Source organism: Poecile atricapillus, chromosome 5 (genome assembly GCF_030490865.1).
Source record: "Poecile atricapillus isolate bPoeAtr1 chromosome 5, bPoeAtr1.hap1, whole genome shotgun sequence".
NCBI lineage: Eukaryota > Metazoa > Chordata > Aves > Passeriformes > Paridae > Poecile > Poecile atricapillus.
Window position 1 is genome coordinate 3,587,563 of NC_081253.1, and position 25,000 is coordinate 3,612,562.

Genomic DNA, 25,000 nt, shown 5'->3' on the forward strand with positions numbered 1-25,000 from the left:
GGCATTTAGAAGTTGAAAAGGCGAGAAAAAAAGCTCTGTATATTTTTTTTTTTTTTTTTGCCTGTGAAAACCCTTTAGAAGGTTTAATCCTATCCAGGCTGCATGTGTGAATACCTGTTGCACAAGAACTAACAAATTAGCAGCAAGAAACCAAGTTTGACAGGCAGTGCCAGGCAGGCTGAAACATCCAGGAAAATAAGTATTCTCCCCAGTGATGGAGCCTCTTCTAAAAGCTATTTTTATTCACTCTGAACCCCCAGGTTCGTGGAAAGTGAACCGATCCATAAAAATACACAATAAATAATTTTACACATATCATGCTCATTTGCATGTGAATTAGCCCAGTTTATGGCCATAAAGGCAGACTTTGTCAGCACAGAAGATGCAAACAAGTAGTAGGGGCAGAGAAGAACTGCCCACAGTTGAAGATTTGTCACATTTCTGCACCACTCAATATTAATACTTGCTGTGCCTCAACGAGGTTAAAATGACAGTGACAGCTCAGATCTGTGTGGTGATAGATAGATAGAGAGGGAGATACAAGCTCTTACATCTTCCTTCTACATTTGCATTTTCTTCCAGGTATAGATCTCACAGTGTCTGTTAACTGATTATTTCTCTTAAATAAGTAGGGAAAAATAAAAAAGAAAAAAAATCCCTTTTTTCTCACCCGACTGCTTATTAGATTTGATATTGGGAAAAGCCCTTCGTTTACTCCGAACAAATAGTTCTGTTTTCCACCACTCTCTGTCATGTTTAAAGTAAATAAGTTCCCGTCCCTCCAGCACTGTTGAACTCATTCACTTCCCAGAACAAAGCCATTGTGTAGAGGTCCACAACAGCCCCTTTCTCTCCTTCCCCGAGCGGGATCTTCCCCGGCACCGCAGTGTGCTCCCCAGCTTTGTGAGCCATTCATTCACCAGTGCCAGTGCTAAAAGTGTGCATGCTTTATTTCACAGAAGAAATGAAGGAAGATTATGACACTATGGGGCCTGAAGCCACAATTCAGACCACTGGAAACAATGGTACAGGTAAGGCCTTGCATGGAGTGAGCATCACTTTTCTTTGGGATCACAAAGAGTTATCTGTGCATGGAGAGTGAGAGTGACAAAACAATCTGTTTGTTGTTTTCAGTTATTGGAAAATACTGACATAATTCTCCTGGTTTTTAATTTCCCTCCCCTCCCAACTTGATCCTGAGAGTGCAGTGACCAATCCATGCAGTGAAGAGTCCTTGCTACCCCTCCTGTGTCCCACAACATTTTATCCCCAACTCCTTGTAGCTGCATCCTTGGCAGATAGTTCTGTGCAGTGTGAGGAAATGTTTTCCCAGGCAGGGTGAACCTTGGACAGTTTAAAGTAGCTGGGCCAAGGTACAGCGGCCTTTTAATAAGAGAGGCTGCACGAAGAGCTTGATAATAGGATGGGGTGCACCCTCCTTGGCAGCCCCAGATTTGGGTGGTGCACAGAGTAAACTGCTTCAGAGATTGAAAACATCTTGTCATCAAGACACACATAGACCCCTTACATAGATCTATAGACACACACACTTCAGATGCATATTTATGAGATTATAATGTTTCTGGCAATTTTCTTTTGTTTTTTTACCACTTTTTACATCTCTTTTTTTCCCCTCTTCTTAGAAATCAATGCATTTGATGGCAAAAGAACTGTGACAAAGATATTTAGCAGGCATCACCTCTGAGCCATCTCTCTTTTTCTCTAGCAGAGAAAACCAGCAAAAGGTTTCTGTTGCTATTTTCTAATCCAAATGAATTCAGGGGTTTGCCATGTTCTTTCCAAAGGCCCCACTCTATCCTCAGCACAGCTGAATGCCATACATCACCCAGTGTTTTTTCTGCATTTTGTCACAATTTGAGATGTTGCAGATAGATTTACACAGCTAAAAGGAAGAGTTTTCTAGTGTAAGTACATTTCTATGCATGCCATTATGAAATTTAGTTCATAGGTAATACTCTCCACAAATATTACTGTAAAAGGTGGTACCAAAGTCTCAGAAGGATTTTATTACTCACACTTTCCTAATGTTGGTAACACCCACATAAAACCCCAGTGCTCTTATTAAGCAACACAAGAAATTTACTTTATCATTCTTGAGGGGGAAAATAATAGGAAAATAAAACTGTGTCACTGCTTACTTTATCCATTAGATTTATTATGCATGAAAGGAGGGTGGCACTGAGGCACAGTTCATCATTACCTATGTACTTAATGATGCTGCTGTGCAGAACTGGCTACATATGTATCTCAAAACCTTATTTTATTTCCAAGAGACGGCAATAAAGTGACAAATTATGCTTAGCACTTGGAGAAACAGGATTTTAAAAGACATCTGATTCAGAAACAAGGCTTGATGGTTATCTGAATTACCATTACCAGAGCCTTTGAGGTCCCCTATCAGTCCGTGTGACTTCCTTTGTACATATTTTCCCTACCATAACAGGCCTTGACTCTTTCATGATTGCAGTGTAGTCTGCTTGAAGGGGAAGACTTCATGTCCTCTTAGTCCCTTCCCTTCCAGTATCTGCTGTCCTTGTCTGCCAGCTCATCGTCAGCACCACAAAATCTCTCTGGGGGTGCCACTGAGCTCTGGCACAGCCCCACTGCTAACGAGGAGTGGGGTCCACGGGGTGTCCTGCATCTACTGGAACCAGTTTTCCATGGAAGAAATAAGTGTTACCCCTACCCTGCTTGATGCACTGTAAACTCATGGCTCAAGGAGTGTTTTGCATTTTGGTGGTCTGATTTAAAATGCAGGAGCTTCTTTGTGTGTTGATTCTATCAATTCCTTCCCCAAATGTCCTGTGCAAGTCCCAGGCTCCTCTTTACTCCGGCTATGATGGGAGACTTGCTCAAATAACCATCACGAGTTGCTCTGAAAATGTTTAATTCAAGCCTTTTTTCACTGAGGTGTTCAGAGACTCTTTCAGTGGAGGCTGATGCCTTGTCAGGTTGGGTAGAATATGTTTCTTTAGTTGCTGCAATCTCCATAGAGTCTTGAGAGCAATGTCAGATTACCTAGGCATAATAAATGCTCTGATATATTTAATGCTTATGCCAATCTTTTCACCTGGAGTGGGAGATGCCAGGTGGCTATGAGGACCTGTAGTTTCCTTTATTAGGAGCAAAAGATCCCTTTCATGCCCAGTGAGGTGCCTCAACCATTATTTAACAAGGAAAGGGAGGAAATCAGTCCCTGAGCCCCTCTTCCTGGATAGTCTGGGGGGGGTGTTCAAAATTTTCTTCTTCAGCCTCACTATAGGTTTTGGGTGTTTTGCTTCAGTTTTTCCCTGCAGGTTATAGGGGATCTAAAATTGATGTTCAATTAAGTAGCTCAGGTGAGGCTGAGACTCAACCCAATGAAAACATACATCCAACCAGAAAGTTTCTGTAAGTGAATGCAATATCTGTGGTGTACTTTTAGCATCCAATTCTCTGCAAAATGTCATTACTAGAGAAAGAAAACTAAAAGAAAATGTCTCCATTATTAAATTATTCTGCTATTGTCAGAGTGGCCACTTCCTAGTGGTACTTAAAGAGATGTGTTGTTATCTATATATCAACCAGCTTCATTTTTATAATGAGCCATGGAAGCTTCATGGTGAAAAAGCAGAAGTGACCATTAGGGTGAAAATTTAGGATTTTGGTCCTGCTAAATGAATTTGTAAATATTTCTGAGGATTTCTGCAATAGGGACTTGAAAAAGTGATGTTTGGCAGAGGAGGTTTTTAAAATGTGAATGAAGAAATTCTTACGGTTTATTTTATTCTGCCTTTTATGGTTATTGCAACTGGGATGCTTGCAGAGAATAGATTAAAAAATCCCTGTAAACAAACAGAAAAAGATTCCTGGTTTCGATTAGTAACATCTGACAAAATTCAAGTAAAGATCTCTTAACATAATTTAAAGAAGGGAAAGAAAAACTTTCAGGGGGAGGAAAACAGAACCAAAACTTGGCAGGTTGGAGGACAGGCCGTTTTCAGGCTGTAATCTGTGTGTACCAATGAGGGCCTCTCACTTCCTGGCTAATGAAGGCTGTGGTTTTATTAGCTTTGTTTGCGATTAAGGGCAGCTATCACCATCTCACAGGACAAGTTCCCACACAAAATAACTGGTCTCCCAAGCTCCTTGGACCTCTCTCCCACTTTATCTTGAAAGCTCCTAAATGCCTCCAAAGATAGCTTTCCTTAATGTGTTTTATTTTTATGTGACACAGCCACATCAGCTTTTGGAGCTGAAAATATTTCTGCTCTCCAGGCTCAAATAATTAATTAAAAAAAGACTTATTTGGTGAGGTCACCCACCATAGATCTCGCTGAAATTCTTGCCTCGCAGGAGGGGTTGTGCAGTGTGTGTGCAATATCAGCCCACAAGGAGACTGGGAACATGGCTTTGTACGTGGAAAATAAATCAGGGCATGGAGGGGGGAAGCAAGTCTTCCACCCAGAAGTCAAGAGAGAAACCTAATGGTTGTCAGATGGGTCTTTTTAGTACCTCTGGGTGAGCTTCCAGCCATGTCTGAATTGTCAGTAACGTTCCTGGTGAGAAACCAGACCCACATGGACACCCTTCACTGTTTGTGTTAATCTGCAGCATTTCAGCACTGGTTGTATTGCCTCAGTGAAGGATATATCAGCTTTTCCACTAAATCCCCTTGTTTTTAGGGGTTTATAATATAGACATAAACATTTGCTTTAGCTCCTGGATTGCATGCACAGACATAGAAGCTAAATAATCCTAAGAATTAGGAAACCAAGGTCGGTAATATTGCAGCAGTCTTCCACAGCCTGTTGGATCAGCCTCCAGACAGACTTGGGGGCATGAAGGAAGAACCTCATTTGGGTTTGAGTTGGGGATGGAAGCTCCTAATGTTAACTCAGGCCTTGCTTGGATCCTAATCCTATAAATGCAGTTGCAAACTCCAAGTTCCCCTAGTTTACCTGGAGGAGAAAAGGGACACATTGAACCATCCTATGGAGCCATTCCATTTCTCCTTTCTGGAGAAAAACTCCCTCTCCTTGCTTCACAGGTAGCACTTATTGGCTCATGGACTAGATTTGCCAAAAATATACTTGTTTTCCTTGGATCCATTGCTAAGACAAGAGAAGGAGTTTGGGCAGTGTTAAGCCAGAGAGTAGATGATCTTGTAGCACTGGGAAGATCTAGGCATAAAAGGGGAATGAAAAGTTAGATTAATAGCATAAAAAGTAAAGCCTCAGCTTTTTTTTTTTTCTGATAAAAACAAGAAGTCCCACACCTACTGTGATGCTCTTGTGCATAAGGTGTACTCAGTAACCACCATTTTGTTATATTTCTCTCCCAGAACAAAATGGAGGTAAAGTACTCTGTCTTCTTCTCCACACTCACACCCCCCTTCTCTAGAAGCTGCTTTATTTTGGGGCTGAAAGAGGAGAACTGTTTCTCATGCTGATAACAAATTGTAACTGGAGCTGCAGTAGGACCAAGAGGAGCTCTGTGGTGGTATAGCTGTTCACTACAGAACCACTGTGATAGGAACAGAAGTTTCCTTCCACAACCAGAGTCCCATGCCCTGTGCCATTTGGTCACTGTCACTAAAATACTGCAGAACGGTTGAGAAGCTGCTCAGCTCATATGAAAAATAGGGCAAATTTGTCTCAGCCAGAGGATTTGATTTTATCGGCTAAAGGGATGAGGTTTACAGAGACGGATATCTACTTTTATCGATGACGCCGAGATCAGAGCTTCAAATCAGGCACTGCAGGCTCCCAGTTGCGCCCCAGTCAGAGGTCATGTCTCATTTTCACTCCCAGTATCACTGCCTTGCATTTTCATAGGAAACTGAGGCAAAGCATTTACCCATTTCTAAATACCAAGGAGCTGGTTGGTCTCTCATTTCCAATGGTTACAAACCATAACCCCCTTGATTTCCATGTGTTCATTCTATGCTGTTCCCCAGCATCACTGACAGCAGAATTGTCCTGTTTACTATTTTACTTTTACATGAACTCCAGAATAGTTCATGGTGTTTCCTCATTTTCTTATTTCACCTCAGCAGAAATACATTAAAAAATTAATCAATCATAAGCTGTTCTTTTAATTTATGGTCAATTAAAAACAAGTATCTTTAGTTCCCTGCCACCAACTGTGTCTTTCAATACTTGTTAATAAACAAAGAAACACAATTTAGAGGAAGAAATTCATCATCTCCTTTTTTTTCCCCTTTTCTAGTATAATTATATTATTATTTGTCTATTACATCCCAGAGTTTTAAGATCTTTCCTGTAAGCAGTGGTCATACTTGGAGGAGAAAAGCACATTTTTAGTAATAGGATGCTTTGTGGCTGAGCATGTATTATGTTTCGTGAACATTGCATGGAAAATAAAAAATTGAGGTTATGTTTAAAGAAAAGAAGGAAAACTCTTGTATGGACTGTCAAAGTGGTTTTTGGGCTTGGTGGCCCTCTTATGTTCTAAACCATGTGGTTCTATTGCAGAAATCATGAAGCAGTAAGTTTTTAAAACAACCCATTCTCTCATTATAAGTTAATTTATCAGGGAGGAAAGAAAAGGCAGGAAGATGTGAGCAGTTTTCTTCTTGTGCCTGACAAAGAGCAGCCTGAGGCTGTCTCAGAAAAGTTTGGTCTTTTACTACCTGCAACTGCCTTCTGCCCACATGGAGACTTGTCTCGGGGTCTGTGGGATCCAGGGGCAGCTGAGCTCAGCCCTGTAGGTTGAGCTGTGCTTATGCCAAAAGCTGTGGGACCCCCAGGAGCCCCGTGAACGTTGTTCAGGTTCCAGCAATGAAAGATTACCTGCATTACCCAAGCCTCATAAACTTCTCCAACTGCCCTGTAGAGCCCCGTGTTCTTGTTAATTTAACTGCCCGCCCTCACTTCCATCCACACTGGTGGAAAGCCCACATTAATTTTATTGGGAGCTGGAGCAAGGCCGATGAGAGCAAAGATCCAGCTGCAGCCCCAGCCTTGTAGCTCCAGTACATCTGCTCAACTTCTAACACTGTTGATTGGCCCAAGCTCTCTGGGACGATGCACTTAACCACCCTTTCTTCTCCCCCTCTTATTTTAGTGAAGAACGCAAATTGCACGTCGGACTTTGAGGAATATTTTGCCAAAAGGAAACTGGAGGAAGGAGATGGGCATGCAGTCAGCATAGCAGAGTACCTGCAGCGCAGCGACACAGCCATTATTTACCCTGAAGCCCCTGAGGAACTGTCTCGCCTTGGCACTCCAGAGGTCAATGGGCAAGAAGAAAATGGTGAGGCTGTAATTCATTTTTAGCCAGTATCCTGACCTCGTGCAGCTGTTGCAATTATAAATGCACTACATGCCTGGGTGTTTACCTTAAAAATTGAAGAACAGCTGCAGCGGCATGGAATTTCATGAGCAAAGATTGGGGCTGTAATTTCAGTGTATTGTGATTTTTTAGTCAGCACATTTGTATTATTTGGTGGGTGAACTGAGGAGCTGAATTTCAACAGGAGAAGGGCTGCTGCTCTTCTTGGGAGTTTGGGAAGTTTTAATAGAGTTTTAACACAACAAAAGACAGTAGCCAGCCTATTGCTCTCCAGCGCCTTGATAAATAATTGGAGAAGAGTCAGTAGGAAGGATTCGGTCAATGGCATAAGTAACATAATGAGCTGGGGCTGGAATGCAAATTGCCAATTGATCAGGAAAAGTATTTCTTAGTTTTCCAGCCAGCCAGGTCTGCGGGAGGAGTGATGCCCATAATTAATTTCCCGGTGGGGTCCAGAGCGGGCCCTGCGAGTCTGCCGTGGGCGTGCGCGGGTGCCGGTGCCTCCCGCCGCCGGTTGGAAGCGCCGTCCCTCCCTCCCGGGCAGCAGATTGCGGCGATTCCTCTCATACCATCCCGGGCAATCAGCCCATGAGCTGCCATTGATTTGCTGACCTTTTGGCCTGCCTCTCTTTCCCCTCCCCATCCCGGGGCGCAGACCTGCCACCTGGAACTCCAGATGCCTTTGCCCAACTGCTGACCTGCCCCTACTGCGACCGGGGCTACAAGCGCCTGACGTCCCTCAAGGAGCACATCAAGTACCGCCACGAGAAGAACGAGGAGAACTTCTCGTGCCCTCTCTGTAACTACACGTTTGCCTACCGCACCCAGCTCGAGCGGCATATGGTGACACACAAGCCAGGGACAGATCAGGTGGGGGGCTGGTTTTAAGTGATTTCCTTCTGTAATAACCCCTTAGAGAAACGATATTGCTTTGATTGGCAATCATTATTAATTTTTCATGGCATTTTGAAGATGCAGATCTTTTAATGGTAATAGCTTTAATTGAGGTCTAAATGATTTTTTGATGGTCTCTTCTAATATGATTTAATAGTCTTATGTTCACGATCGAATGAGTGTGTTAATTTCTAATTTAGAAATTTTATTTGCACTTTAACTTGACTTTAGTTTCGTTTTTATGTTCCTCAAAAAGTGAATGAAACTGTAGCATTTTAATTATACATTATTAAACATCTCAGCAATTTTAATTCCATTTTTCACCTAGTTTTACTTTGCAGTGTTGCAAATAGGAGTTCCAAGACATACTAAAAGATCTGCTAATATTTTTTCATTACTTTTTGAGTAACCTTTTCAATCACATGAAATTATGCGTATTTTGTATAATCGTTTGTTAGACATAATTACACATTTTGAGAAGAACTCTTCCGACAGTACATATAGGCTATCATTTGTGATTGTGCCACTAGAATTGGGCATTGCTCTCATTTGTGTAGCCCGGCAGCGTATCTGCAATAAATCAAAGCCCTTTTTTCCTCGATGGGGTACGTGTAATATTATATCAGTGCCACATTTAAGGAAATGCTGGTGTCTCAAACAGGTGACTGAGCTTCCCTAGTGCTCCTAGATGGGCTGGTGATAGACCTGCGCCACAAAATTCTTTACACACCAGCAGGAAAACTGCTCCTAGCTGGAGAATTACTTCTAAAAACCCATCTTAAAGAGGGCTGTAAGGGAAACTCAAATGACGTGGTTAAAAGTTGAACAAATAGATGTGCGCATTGTGTCAAATTATAAAGGCTTTATGCCGGATTTATTTTTCTTAAAAACCTGAAAATCACAATCATCTGTATTTCTCTTGGTAGGTTTCTCAGCAGAAGGTAAATTCAGTTAGGCAAACACACATCTTCCTAATCACGCAATTTTTGCAATTAGCATTTTTAAGAGAACCATATCTTTTGCTTGATCTTAAATCAATATAAATGACTGCAAAGCACTTTCTCCTATTCTTTCCTTCCCATGACTTTTCCAGTAGACAAACACATTTTCCCATGTATATTTTTCCTAACCTGATACACTGTAAGGTTCTTCCTTTTGCCTCGTATCATTAAAAACACCAGGGGAGGGAACAAAACCCGCCTGGATATTTATCCAACGTAACTGCCTGAAATTTCACATGCGAGAGCGCGCTGGTACTGGCGCATTATGAATGGTAGCTTTGGTGTTGAAAAGTCCCCTCATTTGCTCATGGCATTTACAATTAGTAAATTAAAATGATTGTATCATATTAACAGTGGCACAACTAAAGTTTATAGTAGTCCTCAGAGGGCGATGGGGGGAGACAAAACAGCTGTTGCTGTTTGTTTATGCAACTCAGCAACATATGAGCGCGGGTCCCTCAATGGCGCGCGGCGGGCTGGGCTCTGCTTGATCTTTGAAGGTTGCTGCTGTTTGAACAAACCTCCCTGTGTCCCATGTAACACCATCTGTCTCGCCAGGAATGTGGGAAGAGGCAGCACACCCTCGCAGTTGTCATACCGTTTCGGCGCTGCCTTTTTTTTTTTCCTTCCCCCCCCCCCCCACGCCCCGTTTTTTTCCCCTCCCTGCTCCTGCAAAAGGCTTTTGTGTCGCAAAAGGCTGACCTCCTACCTTGAGCATCCAGAGTGGCTGGCTACCACTATATTATCAAGATAAAAATTATTTTTTAATTAATCGTTTTTTTCTCTCCAAATTCAAAGTCATGGGGCTTTCCTTGCTTGTTGCAAAAAGGTCAGCTGCCTTTGATTATATCTTTACACCACTTTTAACTTTCAACTTTCCCTCGCCCCTCAGAAGAGCACCGGGGGAAAACATGGCACGAAAGGTAGCTCAAGCCTTTCCTGCTGCTCTGTGATTTTAAAAAACATTTCCAGCAGCAGCTTATGCTGAAGATGCAGTCTCTCCTGCTTGATAATGAATTAAATCTTACACGAAATGCCACTAACGACAGTGTTTCTCTCTTTCCTCCACATGCAGTAAACAGAATTTTTAAACAAGCTGAGTCCCACATGTTCAGAATCTGCTAGGAATATTAAGAGCCACAAATCTTCTTATAAAACTGTTTCTCTCATTGTAAGATACCTTAAAGCAACACATTTCTGATGAGAGACTTAGGAAATAATTCTAAAGCAAATATCGAATGCTCATGTGAAAGTACTTTCTCATTTGTTTCGGTTTACTGCCAACATTTTGATTTTTATTGCAACACTGATGAGACAAATAAATGTACATGCAGACCTTGTGGTCCGCTTGACGAATTCAGAGTCACATTAATTTAATTTTTGTCTTTAAGCTTGAAATTCATGGTTTCTCTTGCATAAAATTCATGTTGGTATCTCTTATTTTTTCTTCTTTTCCTCCCAGCACCAAATGCTGACCCAAGGAGCAGGCAATCGCAAGTTCAAATGCACTGAGTGTGGCAAGGCCTTCAAATATAAACACCATCTGAAGGAACACCTGCGAATTCACAGTGGTGAGTAGCGGAGGTGCTGGTGTGCTCATTTGCATTTTGTTTAATTAGCTGAGTTTTAAAGACTGCTTAAAATTTACACAGTTCTGCTTCTGGCTTCTTGGAGCTACCAAGGTATTTCATAAGTGATATCTGAGTCATCCTCATTTATCATGCTGTTAATACCATGGTCTCGCTAAAAGATTTGGAAATAGTAAAGCTTCCTGCAAATAATAAAGATTGTTAGGCAGTTTGAGCTCAGAAGCCTTCATTCATTGCTGTGCAGTGGGAACCTGAAGAGTCCATTATATTTTCCAAAATAAAAAGTCCCCCTGAGTGAAATACAACTCATATTCTCAGATAACAAGAAACTGCCAAGCCTCTCAGATTGAATGACTTGGGCATTTTGGCTCTCCTACTTGATGCAGAATTCAGCACACAAAATGACACCAGGCTCAGTCCAGGCACAAACTGATGTGGAGGTTCTAACATCAGGACTCAGTTTCTCATGCTGGTGCTCGTATCTGGTGAAAATTCCATTTTGGGGGAGGAAAAAAAATAAATAAACAAATCAAATTTGAACTGTCTTGATTTTATTTGGCTCTCTTCCCCACAGGGAAGAGAAGTCACTCCTGTGACTTGCCCTGGTCAGTCTGGACCCAATCTCACACTTTGATGGATGTTGCCACCTGGAGACCCTGGGTCCATAATGACCCCAAAATCTGTAGAAAGAAGCGGGTAAAGCAGTGCTTGTGTGTTGCCATGTTCCTATGTTCCTATAAAATTCTATAATCAATATTTCCCTATTAATCACTGGATACACAGGTGATCAGTTAGATACCAAATGCAATCTCTTGCAATTATAGCAGCAAGAATGATAATTAATATTTGGTTTTAATTATCATTTTAGGTGAAAAACCATATGAGTGTCCAAACTGCAAGAAACGTTTCTCCCATTCTGGCTCCTACAGTTCGCACATCAGCAGCAAGAAGTGTATTGGTTTAATCTCTGTAAATGGCAGAATGAGAAACAATATCAAGACGGGTTCTTCTCCAAATTCTGTATCTTCCTCTCCTACCAATTCAGCCATCACACAGCTGAGAAACAAGCTGGAGAATGGCAAACCACTTAGTATGTCTGAGCAAACAGGCCTACTGAAAATTAAAACAGAACCACTAGATTTCAATGAGTACAAGGTTCTTATGGCCTCACATGGGTTTAGTGCAACTAGTCCTTTTATGAATGGTGGACTTGGAGCAACCAGCCCCTTAGGAGTTCACGCGTCTGCTCAAAGTCCAATGCAGCACTTAGGTGTAGGGATGGAAGCACCGTTGCTTGGGTTTCCTGCGGTAGGCAGCAATTTAAGCGAGGTGCAGAAGGTCCTACAGATTGTGGACAATACGGTTTCCAGGCAGAAAATGGACTGCAAGGCTGAAGAGATCTCCAAGTTGAAGGTTTACCATATGAAGGATTCATGCTCTCAAGCCGAGGAACAAGGAGTTACCTCCCCCAATATTCCCCCCGTGGGTCTTCCAGTAGTAAGTCATAATGGTGCCACTAAAAGTATTATTGACTATACATTAGAGAAAGTCAATGAAGCCAAAGCTTGCCTCCAGAGCTTGACCACAGACTCAAGGAGGCAGCTCAATAACATTAAAAAAGAGAAGCTGCGAACCCTAATAGACCTGGTAACTGAAGACAAGATGATAGAGAACCACAATGTATCCACTCCATTTTCATGCCAGTTCTGTAAAGAAAGCTTTCCTGGTCCCATTCCGTTGCATCAGCATGAGCGTTACCTGTGTAAAATGAACGAAGAAATCAAGGCAGTCCTTCAGCCTCATGAGAACATGGTTCCCAACAAACCTGGAGTGTTTGATAAGCAAACCCTCTTTCTGTCATCAGTACTTTCTGAGAAAGGAATGACTAGCCCCATCAACCCATACAAGGACCACATGTCTGTACTTAAAGCATATTATGCTATGAATATGGAACCCAACTCTGATGAACTACTGAAAATTTCCATTGCTGTTGGCCTTCCTCAGGAATTTGTGAAGGAATGGTTTGAACAAAGAAAAGTCTACCAGTATTCAAGTTCCAGGTCACCATCACTGGAAAGGGCCAGTGCCAAGGTGGCGCTGGCTGCCACCAACAACACTGCCACTAAAGACTCTTTGTCAGCCAGATCTCAAATAAAGCCTGTGGACTCTATAACTTCACCATCTATAGCTGAACTCCATAACAGTGTTACTAATTGTGATACTCCTCTCAGGCTAACAAAACCTCCTCATTTTACCAATATTAAGCCAGTTGATAAATTGGACCACTCTAGGAGCAATACTCCTTCTCCTTTAAATCTTTCTTCCACATCTTCTAAAAACTCCCACAGTAGTTCTTACACTCCAAACAGTTTCTCTTCTGAGGAGCTTCAGGCTGAGCCATTGGACTTGTCTTTACCAAAACAAATGAAGGAACCCAAAAGTATTATAGCCACAAAGAACAAAACAAAATCTAATAGTGTAAAATTAGAACACAACAGTGTTTCTTCATCATCTGAAAACTCAGATGAGCCGCTGAACTTGACTTTTATCAAGAAGGAGTTTTCTAATTCAAATAATCTGGATAAAAGCACTAACCCAGTATTTGGTATGAACCCATTTAGTGCCAAACCTTTATACACAACACTTCCACCACAGAGCGCATTTCCCCCAGCCACTTTTATGCCACCAGTCCAGACCAGTATTCCTGGGCTGCGACCATACCCAGGACTAGATCAGATGAGCTTCCTACCACATATGGCCTATACCTACCCAACTGGAGCAGCTACTTTTGCCGATATGCAGCAAAGGAGAAAGTACCAGCGGAAACAAGGATTTCAGGTAAATGGTTTCAACTGCATTCTCCTTTGAAAAATTAGAATTCAGTATTTTGTGGTATGCCTCTTAAAGAAGAAAAAGCCTAAAGTGACAGTCAACATTTCCAACAAAATTAGCAGAGTTTATTTAAGTCTGAGCTTGAAAAGTCATGGTGTAGTAGGAAAATAAACTGCAGTTAATTTAAGAGTACCTCTACTTGGATTCAGAAGCAGTATCAATTAATCTGAGCAGGCATAATGACCTTTGTTCCGTTGAGTTCAGACATTTCTCATTAGATTTGAATAGTAGTATAATAATAATAATAATGTTAATAATAATAATAATGTCCATAAAAAGTTGTATCCTAGAGAAAAAGAAAAGGAAACTTTGTAGGGAAATTTATCTTTTCTGGACATAACTACATTTCACCAAAGAGAAAAGGAGCAATGGGAGACCCCTTTGGAGTCATCTGCATACTTGGACACAAAGTAGTTTCCCTGTAAGTGGAGGTCCACACAGCCTCATAGACACTGTAATCCACTGAAAGCCTTCAGAGCTCCCTTCTCCATATTTTTGGGGGATTTTTCACCCACCATTCGTGGGAAAGTTGTCCTCTCTTCTCACTAATGTCGGGGGGATAAAACACATTGGCCCATAGTCCCTTCCTTTGGGCTACCTACTGCTCTCTCCAGACTCTTAGTTCCTCTAATCCTGCCAGTCATCTGGAACAGCTTTGAAAAAACCCAAGAGATTAAATGAAATTATTTGGAGAGGTAACAGCCAGGGCCCTTAATCGCAGACAAAGTCTTTCCCTGGACATGTAATCTGGGTCAGCACTTCTTCATGCCCACATACAACCCGCAATTCTTCCCTCAGGTCATCCCAGAGTCAGCACAGGTGTAGCAAAGGATTTTGTCCCTTGCATGCCTGAAGTGAAGAGCAGCTCCACAGAAGTCTTGTACTTTTATAGCCTTTTTCTGGGTGTATTCAGATGTAATGTACAGAGTTTAGTTAAATGAGATTAACTGATTATAGATTAATAATTTTTTCTTACATTTGCGCCTGTTCCCCCATGTCCTATTACCGTCTATTAGTAATTTTACTGACTAGTAAATGTTTTATAGTTTCAAATGTGAAAATCAGGTACGGTTTTACATTACAGACTGTAATCCCTCTTTGCACAATAGGAGCATAAATAGCACTGCACCTCCATAACAGCTGTTCCACTATTCCAATTTACAGTACATCTGCCCTCTTTGTAAATGTATTTAAGCCTATTTAATCTTCTCTAATATTAATTAGTGCAAACCTAGTCTAAGAAAACTGAACTGTGTGATAGCAAATGGAAATGTATGTTATCATGCAAGTTTGCACTCTCTTTGGATCGAGACAAAATAAATATCAAGAAATTTAATAATTTACTGATCCACATTCATTATTGCTTAATGCTGAAGGCTGTTTTAACATAGATAGAACATTGATAAAAAGTGTTATTAATATTCCCTATTTCAAATTACAAAATTAAATATAAAAATATAGCTTGAGGCCTTTAGTCGGGAGACATACATTTAAATGGATTGCATAATAATAACATTTGTACCTAAATATAAAATTCAATTAAAACCTTTCTACAGATACAGAATACATCCAAGTTTTGGAATTTTGAAAGGAATGATCCCTTAGCTGTTGCTTACATTTACCTCTGTAAAATAATATAATACCTTTTGCTGGCCGTGAAGAGCCTCCCCTTCACACTTTCTTGGAAGTATTTAGTGTTGATTCGGTTTGTGCAAACCACATTACTGCAGAGTGCTCAAAGACAGAAGGTTGGTTTGAGGCATAGGAGGCTCCCTGTTATTTCCATACTTTCCATCATGTGTAGTTTCATTATCCATATTCCTAAGCTAAGAGGGACCACTGAGGCATGATTTTACCTTCCCTGGGATGGTTGGTGGGCAGGATTGGTGGTGGGAGCGGCTGTCGCTGACGAGTGGTTCCCTCACAGGGAGAATTGCTTGATGGAACCCCAGACTACATGTCCGGCCTTGACGACATGACGGACTCCGACTCCTGTCTGTCCCGAAAGAAGATCAAGAAGACAGAAAGTGGCATGTATGCGTGTGACTTATGTGACAAGACATTCCAGAAGAGCAGTTCCCTGCTGCGACACAAATACGAGCACACAGGTAGGGCAGCTGTGAACGCTGAGGGCAGGATTGAGGGTCATGCTTCGTTCTTCACAGTCTTTCATGAGTTCATTTGTGCAGGTGCTGAGGCACTCAAAAAGTTATTTTGCTCTGTTCTGACCTATTTTTTAAATTTTTCTTGGTTATTTTCTTGGTTATTGCTTGGTGAAGGACAGTTGGGTGTGATGGGGTGAATGTTGGTAGGTGCTATGGCAATCATCATCTCTCAGGCATTTCATCTCATTCCCTCTTGAAATAAGACAGGCCCTAGCACTCAGAAAGAACTGCAGCTTGGTCAGCACAAAGTCTGGCATGGGAAGGAAGAGTGACAGTGTTCTTGTTTCTTAGACACTATCTGACCCAGCTCCATTTAATCCAATAGGAAAACTGCCACTGATGTTAGCAGCATGAGACCTGGCTCTGGCCAAGTTATCTGAAAGTCGACAGCTCAGGGGGTTTCCTCTCACTGTGATTTTGCACACCAGCAGCACAAGCAGGTTGCAGTTCACTCTTTCACTTCCCAGTTAATGGCCAGGGAAGGTTCCCTTCTTTCCTGAGTAGGAAGTGATTTTTGTCTAGTTCAAGGAAGCTTGCCAAAGCTCACCACGCACTGTCAGCTTAAAAAATACTTTGGTTTGAAAAAGATCTTCCATCACACCTATGCTGGCCATGGTTCCCCTTACAGATAGTGCTCCCTTCCCCTCTGTCAGCCAGGACAGAGCTCTCTGAGGGCCACACATTGGCTCAGCATGTTTCAGTTAGGGGAAAATGGGACCGGAGCTTCCCAAATAATAGAGATATCAAATTATGTTGGACAAAGAGAAGGTGAATTATCATCTGAATTATTGCGCAGCAGGACATAAACCAAACTCCAACTTCCTAGAGTTAGAAAAAGTTTACTCAGGAGGAAACTTGCTTTAACTTTGAAAGCTGAGTCCCGCTTCAGGAAATGAAGCAAATCACATCATCCTTCAATCTCACCATGTGAGGGTAAAAACCTTATAGCTCTCTTTTAATACATCTTCCAGGCCCCACATAACCCTTTGGCTTTTCACAGATGAAAAATTTACAATTCAGAAGCGGACTGTGCCTTTAAACCAAAATCCTTTACTTTGTTATTTTTCCTTCTTATACTTTTCTTCCAAATTTTAAGCTAATCCCACATAGGAAAATACAAAAGGAAGTTAAAATACACGTGGGATTAGGAAAGAAAATTAAAAGCAACATTTTGGACTAGATCAGCCAGTTCACTGGCAGAATGTGCTTCCCACTACATTATTCAGATCAAATTGTTTATTCAGTAGAAGAAGCTTTGAAGGCTTTACGTCCCTGCACCTTTCCTCTCCTGAATGATTTTATTACAGCCATCTGCAAACATTATGGTTTACTACACTACTACTGTAAAGCTCTTATGTTAGAACTGGCCTTCATATATATCAGGATCTGGGCATATGGTTGAATCCCATAAAGTTGGTAGTCCATAAGGTCGACAGACATATGGTTGAAAGGCTGAAAATTTGACAAGCTGAAATGTGTGCAATCACCTTGATTTGCAAAATAAACTGCATTCGTAATAGCAAAAATATGTTATGGTCTTGAAGTAGCATGGGAACCTACTGCCTAGAAAAATGCCACACAGCTGCAAGGCAGGGACTCTTCTGCTGCTTCTTTCCTCTGTCCCTTTTGGCTTCTAAACTTCACGTCCATCAGTTTTATGGGACTCAGCCTTATGATCCAGAACATGTATAGGGTGTCAGATTTAATACGCTAGAACTACAGCACATATCAGGCTGGAGCCTGGCATTTAGGGACAGGAAGGATGGTCTTGTGGCAGAGGCACAGGCAGTGAGAGCTCTGCACTCTCCCCTTCCTCACCACAGACTTCCTCTGTGAATTGCAGAAAATTGCTTCAGCTTTCTCTCACCTTCTCCCATCTTTGAAACACAGGGAAATGATACCAGCCCGCCTCTCTGGGGTGTTGTAAATATTAATTCATGATATTCTGCGATGGAGCTCACTGGATAAAGTGGGAAGTACTATTATCAGGGATGTGTTTGCTTTTATGGAGCCTCAGTGCATCATGCCAGTGCTTGAGTGGTTGGGAGCTCTGAAGGGCTTGGCTGGGCCAGCCCCAATACCTCATGCACAGACTTCAGGAGGCACACTGCACTCACTGGCACTCTGGCTGATGGCTCAGGTGCATCTTAAGTGAATTTCAAATTAATTTGATAGTTTCAGGCAGAGCTTGTAATTGCATTGATAACATAGGTGTGAAACTGCAGTCCATGTTCAGTGGAAGGAACCAAATTGAAAGTAACACCCTCTTCTGCCTTTGGGGTCATTGTAAATGCAGGCCCAGGTTTTTCAAACAACTTTTTGAAACCTAAAAAATGAGAAAAAAACACCCTTTTTTCTCAGGGTGTTGCTGTTTTCTGAGCAGCAGATCATGACCTGTTGTAGTTTCATTAAATACATGTTTTAGGAGGAATTGGAACGCTTCCTTGTCTTTCCTGGAGAAGCACAAAATAATGGATGTTGTTTATAACAATCTCCTTTTTTCTGTGTAAAAATGTGTTTCTATGTGTTTCATAGAAATGTGTTTCTATGTGTTTTATTAGAACTTTGGGACAATCAGATTTTTATTTGTCACCCTTTCTCAAGGTCCATGTACCTATTGCAGCCAGTGATAGAACAAGGGTTAAAAGAGTCAGGCAGAGGCCCCTAAAAATTTATCACAGAGAAATCATTTCAAGTAAAACATTGACAGGTAAAACTACATAAGCTGTCTGAATTATTGTTTATTGTTGATCAAGTGTTGTGAAGGAGAAAACAGGAATGTTTAGGTGTTGCAGTGGAGCTGAGTTTCCATGCCACGGCGAGAACAGGATTTGGCCAGTTCTTTTTGTCAACCCAAGAACTTTTGGTAGGACCATGTGATGAGCCTCAGGACAAAGAGCTCTGTGATTACCTCTGTACACCATGCCTGCCACAGCTGGAACACAGTAGAAAAAGGGCCACAGATTTCACAATCCATAGTTTTTAATTTGTGCAGTATTGGTGGTATTCTGTAATAGCTTTCAGCTTCATGGGGAGAAGGAAAATTTATTGTGTTACTGCAACGAGTGAATTGCATTGGTTCTGGCTCATCTGAAATTTAGTGTAGAGGCCACTGTTTGTTGCAGAACCAAATTCTGACAATTTAATTTTGGGATGCCATTGAATTTTTAGAGGAGTTATGTGTCCCTCTTAAAGTTCGAGCTTCACAAGGTCCTGTTTCCTTAAAGCCAGGGGATGCAGCACTGTAATTAGGGTGCAGAGCATGGCAGGTAGCACAGGCATTCAGTGCTCACATGATTTTCCTGTGGAGTCTTACAGACTCATCCTAATTTGGACAGGCTGAAATTAGTTGAGCCAATATGGGATGTGTCTAATCTCAGATTTTTCCAAGCTGCTTAGCACAAGGTTCAAGACACTTTCCTTACGAAAGGTGAAGAAGGTGGTTGCCTTCATGGCAAAGCATTGGTGCTTCAGTGAGCAATAAATTCTTTGTGCTGCTGATAAGGAGGGGGCCAGGAGTGGGTGAGTGAGCAGGAGAGCAAACAGAATGGAGCATCTAGAAATACAGAAGTATCCTGGAACTTGGTCCAGAGATGGAGGAGTAAGGTGAAGGTTAATGTTTGTTCTGCCCTCGTCAACGCCCGTGTCTGCCACACACCGGCTTTGTTGTAGCTTCACAGGGGAACTCTCAGCAAGTCTGCTCTGCAACAAAAGCTGGAAACAGTTTTTCAGAATCCTACCTAGAAATTTAAAATCCTTTCATTGTTGTTCTATATTACATCATATTCTATTTTATTACTTGTGCGGGCTGTCGAGGGCCTCATAGCTGTGCTGGGGCTTTCATCCTTTCCTTTTCCACTGTATATTTTATTAAGACCTCTTTTTTATTTTTGTAGCTTTCATGCTGATGCAAGCACTAGTTTTATTTCCAGATTGATTCTGTAAACTAAATATTGTTCTTGAGCCTGGTAGCAAATCAGCTCTCTCTGGCTAGTATTTTGAATTCCCAGCTTGGGAGTTTTCTTTATTTAGAGCTTGATTCATAAAAAATTTACATGCTATTTAAAGGTTATTTTTTCTTGCTTTACTCTGATACAAGTTTAGAATTCCCCATTTTACACTCAAATAAAGAAAAAAAAAGGATATATTCTATGTTTGTGTCTGCAGACAAGGTCTCCTATTGAAAATGGAACAGGTGCAGCTTGGGCAATTATATATAAATTGCATTTATCTTGCACCTTTGACCGCTTTGCTATGCTCTGGCCACTAATCCATCTCCATTGGGACTACATCTAACATCCAAACCCTCGAGCAGCTTCAAAGGAACTGCCTTAAAAAAAAAATAAAAACAAACTGTCACAAAAATATTTCCTTCTCTCCTCCGAAGAGTGGGATTTCTGTTTGTCCCCCTCCCATGGAAAAGAGACCCACTTGCCTTAGGCAAAGAATGGGTGATATTTAGTCTGGGACCAGTGACAGCTTGTGATCTGATGTCTTATGACTTTTATACCACTGCAAATGGGAAATGCACAGCTTTTCAGTCAAAGACTTTTAGCCCAGGAAGATCGAGAGATACTTACTATCTGATATGTTTTTGTTGTTGTCTTGTTTTAACAGAAATGCAATTTTAGAGACTTTGCAAACAGATTAGTTATAATTTCCCCTCTGTAGATTGAGCGTGGGCCCCCATGGGAACCTGTGTTTTGCAATGAAGGAAAAAAAAAGCCCAAACATTTCCTCCAGATATTTGAGAGAGATTTATCATCTAATTCCATTGCAAAACGTAACATCTACGTCACTCATCCATCTGACAGAACACAAGTGTTTGGTGAGCCCTTCCGTGAGCTTCCCTGGGTCCATCTCTCCTAGCTCCAGCCCCCATGGATGACATGGGGGATCTCAGGGATTGGATACAAGCTGCGGGGTGGGATGTCAAATCTGCTTCCTTTTGACTTATCTCTATGGCAGTGATGTTATCAATGTTGTGACACTGCATGACAGTGCTTTAGGACAAGATGATGGCTTCAGAATGAACAAGAGTGGGTTAAGGTATTAGGATTTATTAGACATTAGGGAGGTATTATTAGATATTAAGAAGAAAGTCTTCACTGTGAGGGTGGTGAGGCTCTGGCCAGGTTGGACAGGGCTTGGAGCAACCTGGTCTAGTGCCCATGGCAGGGGGTAAAATGAGATGATCTTTAAGGTCCCTGCCAACCCAAACCAGCTGGGGATCCTATGATTTCCTAAAGTTGTAGGTCCTCCCTATCCACCTACAGTTGCAGACTTATCCCCATCCCCAGTGTAAAATACCTCAGTCCAGCTTTATTTTATGACCTACTAACACATTGTAGGGATTAAAGACTCATTTTAAATGGCTGAAATGCTGGGTTTTGCACATGAGGGGAAGAAAATAATTCTTCAAATATTCAGAAACCTGATACATTTAAAAACATATTTCAATTAGTGTTGTAACAGCTGCACACTAAGCACTGCTAAGGTATGTTACGTGGTGTCTGAACAAAGAACTTTGCCCAAGCTGTCACGTTCCCTCAGATCAAAACTGAGGTCTTGATATGCATGTGGTAGACTAAATAGCTCTAGCATTGCCTTTTTAGCACCAGCATAAATTAATATGAAAATATGAAGTATTTTAATCTATTAATTTCTAAATTAATTTATAAAATATGGATGATTCCATGCAAGGCTGCATCTGTGTGGCAAAGCAGGCAAAGACTGAGGGATGAGCATATCCCCATGCCTTTGGAAGGGTGGGTGGAGGCAGGTGAGAGCAGTGGAGGTGGTTGACTTCTGTTTGAGGAAAGAAAAAGTGCTAGGAGCTGGATGGAGCACAACTGTGGGGCAAGAATCATAGATGGAATGGTTTGGGTTTTGGAAGGGACCATTAAAAGTCATCTAGTCCCTGAAATGACCACGGAAACCTTCAGCTAGACCAGGTTGCTCAGGGTCCCATCCAATCTGACCTCAAATGTTTCCCAGGATGGGACAGAGAAGGGTGTAGTGGACATCAGATGTAGTGTGCCTTAAAAAAAAAATCAGGGAATTCGGAGTAATGGAGAAGTGATGGTGAAGTGGAACAAGACAAGGGTTTGGCTTGTCGATGTTAGGGAAAAGTAAGTCAGAAGGAGGGACTGAGATAATGTGGGCAGTTCAGTGAGGAGGACACTAAAAAGGTGCTGAGGAAAAGCAGAAAGTCTGCAAGGAGTGAAAAGGAAACAAAATTAGCAATTATTGAGGTACTAGCGAGGGGACATCGATGTGTAGCTCTGAGGGTCATCAGCAGGACAACTGTGTCAGGACAGAGGTTCATCCCATTGGGTGCTGGTAGCACTGGGAAAGCTCCCACCTCACTCGTGAGGGTTTTCCACTGGCAGTGCCGGGGTTTGAGAGTGCTTAGGCTGAGAGTGCTTTGGGATTTTAAGCTAATTTGAGTGAGTGACTTGATCGTGCTTAAATCTCCTGAGCTAAGACTCTGGGATTTCCCCTTCGTGGCTAAACTTGTGCCCTGAATCGCAGGTAGCTGACTCCAGCCCTGGATTTGGTGCACCCCTAGGTCAAGGCTGGAAGTTGAAAGCCAAAATACATTTATAGCTCAAAGCCCAGGGTTTTCTTTGAGTTTGACTTTTAACCAACAGGTTAAATTGGCAGAAATGCAGATTTAGGAAACCGCTTGTCCAAGTAATGCTGCTATAGTTCAACAGATCAAGTTTGAATTTTCAATTTTACTATAAAAGGAAATAAAGCAAAAAAAAAAAAAAAAAAAAAAGAAACCTTGCATGTGTGCAGACCTAGGAAACTCTATTACAAAGAAATGCAGTCTGAGCCCTAATTTCCAGGCATCTACTAGCTTCCCTGTTACTTGGGTTACTTTAGCTGTGGTTTCTCCTGTATTTTCCTTGCTGCCAGATCTCCCCTTCATTTCATAACACAATTTTGGCTTCCTTGAGGATTCGTTAATCACACCTTATTAAATGTGAACTTTCACAGTGGGACTTGAAGGTAGCTGTGACTGGATAGAAAAAAAAATTAGCATAGTCCTTGGTATTCATTCTTGACAACTTTGCAATGAAAGTGGAGGTTTTTCTTTGCCTGACTTTCTGTGCTCTCATATCCCAGTGAAAAAAATCAGGTTTATAAAGGAGCAGCTTGAGTTTTCCTGGAAGCTGAGATCCTTGAGTAATCAGAAAGCATTTATATTTTTTCCTGCTGGATTTCCTTCCATGCTGGTGTTTCCTAGCCTTTTGCTCTTTGCTGGCAGTCCACCATACTCATCCTCTCCCCACCTTTGCTTCTTTAAAATTAAAGAAATATCACACTTTCACAACTGACAGGATGGAAGAGCTCTGGTGTGAAGTTTATTCCTGTTCTGGTCACATGCTGCATGAGCTAAGCATGATAAATACGCTCAAGGAATCAGGCCAGTTCACTAATAAGTTCCTAACGATCTGCTCTAGCAATAGAACATGCAAAGCAGGGATCCACATTTCAGGCACCAAATACCAGGATTTTAATATCCATGAAAAATCGCATGAAATATAAAATAATGACCCATTGGCACTATATCTGCCTGTATGGTTGCACCATTCAGCTGAATGACACTTAGATTATAATTTGACATTTCTAAAATTTAAAAAATAAAAACCAAATGAAAAATCTGGCTGAAGGTACTAATGTTTGATTTTATTTTTTGCCTTCTGCAATCTAAGTTTGGTGATCGGTCTTCACTAATTCCAATCTTTGCACCATATGTTATGTCTGGATATCTCACGGTTGCATCATGCTTTGCTGAGTTTTGTCGTGTGGCATCATGCTGACAAGTATTTTTTGTCAGCTCTATTTTGGAATTAAGCTTTCAGTATGGCAGTTCTGGAAGGTGTTGAAGGCATTCCTGTGCTATTTGTGGCCTGGGATCAACCAGATGTGTTTAGGCTTGGCACTGGTTTTGAGTTTCAAACATTGGTTCGAAACTGTCTGAAATGCCAAAGGAAATACTGTTTTCTGCAGCTTAACACCACTTTAGCACTCAGCGAGTGGCTGACAACATTTTATTTAGAAACCCCTTATGCTTCTGTGGCAGATGTATGTATTTGTATTTGCTCACGTGCTGGGGGAAAAATGTCTTTCTGTCCTTGAGGGCTTCCTCCCACAGGCAAGGGTTGGAGGAGGGTACCCCTGGGGTGGGTTGGGGTGGGTCCAGCTCAGGTCCCCCTGCCAGCAGCAAGCCCTTCATGGACTCAGCGAGTCCCAGCTCTCTCTTGCTGTCACCAGCCCTGTCAGGAGCATCCCAAGGGAATCCGTGTTGGCTCACCTTGGGGTGCTGCAGGTGGGGAAGGGTTGACCAGTGGTTGGCTTGCGGCTGTGTGGCACCACCGGTGAAGGCACAGAGATAAGATGTTGGCTTCCTGCTATTCATCAGCCGTGTAACAAAGAAAACTTTAAGAAACAAAGGCTTTCTCTACAGGCTAATCTCTTCAGCGAGGCGGGGAAAGAACTACGGCGTATATGTGATGCTGTCAGCAGAATTATTTATAAACAGGGATATTTTTCGAACATTTTCATGGGTGTCAGCTGCTCGCTAGAGCTGCCAGTTTTCCATTGATGCTCTCTGAGTCATTTTCTTTATTATCCTGAGCTGCTTGAGTAAAATTACTACAATCAACACCATGCAAACCCTAAGTTGTAGCATAAATGTGGGGTTGTTGTTGTTGTGTTTTTGGGTTTTCTTTGTTTTGCTTCTGCAGTGGAAGAAAAAAGTGGGATGGTTTGGTGGGAAGAAGACGAGGAAAGTGGGGTGGTTCAGCGGGAAGAAGAAAGTGGGGTGGTTCAAGCATTGTGTTGCTTGAATATATCGAGGGGGTGGAGGGGGAACAAGGGGTGAAGAAGCCTCTCCTTCGTGCTGCTGATGTGTCCTCTCGTCCTTCCTTGCAGGAAAAAGACCGCACCAGTGTCAGATTTGCAAGAAAGCATTTAAACATAAGCATCACCTGATCGAGCACTCACGCTTGCACTCCGGGGAGAAGCCCTACCAGTGCGACAAGTGCGGCAAGCGCTTCTCGCACTCGGGGTCGTACTCACAGCACATGAATCACAGGTATTCCTACTGTAAGAGAGAGGCAGAGGAGAG

At 41.9% G+C, this 25,000-nt stretch overlaps 1 protein-coding gene across 6 annotated transcripts in view; it reads left to right on the forward strand.

Moving 5' to 3' along the window:
- The window catches only part of ZEB2 (zinc finger E-box binding homeobox 2), a 116,542-nt gene that overhangs the window by 89,719 nt on the left and 1,823 nt on the right, over positions 1-25,000 (forward strand). For all 6 annotated transcript variants that reach the window (XM_058840502.1, XM_058840500.1, XM_058840506.1 and 3 more), the window contains 7 exons: positions 960-1,031; positions 7,090-7,278; positions 7,973-8,187; positions 10,675-10,783; positions 11,670-13,639; positions 15,621-15,801; positions 24,805-25,000. The exon at positions 24,805-25,000 is cut by the window's right edge and continues 1,823 nt beyond it. In XM_058840502.1, coding sequence (XP_058696485.1) covers positions 960-1,031; positions 7,090-7,278; positions 7,973-8,187; positions 10,675-10,783; positions 11,670-13,639; positions 15,621-15,801; positions 24,805-25,000 — 2,932 coding nt within the window. The remainder of the gene's footprint in view (positions 1-959; positions 1,032-7,089; positions 7,279-7,972; positions 8,188-10,674; positions 10,784-11,669; positions 13,640-15,620; positions 15,802-24,804) is intronic.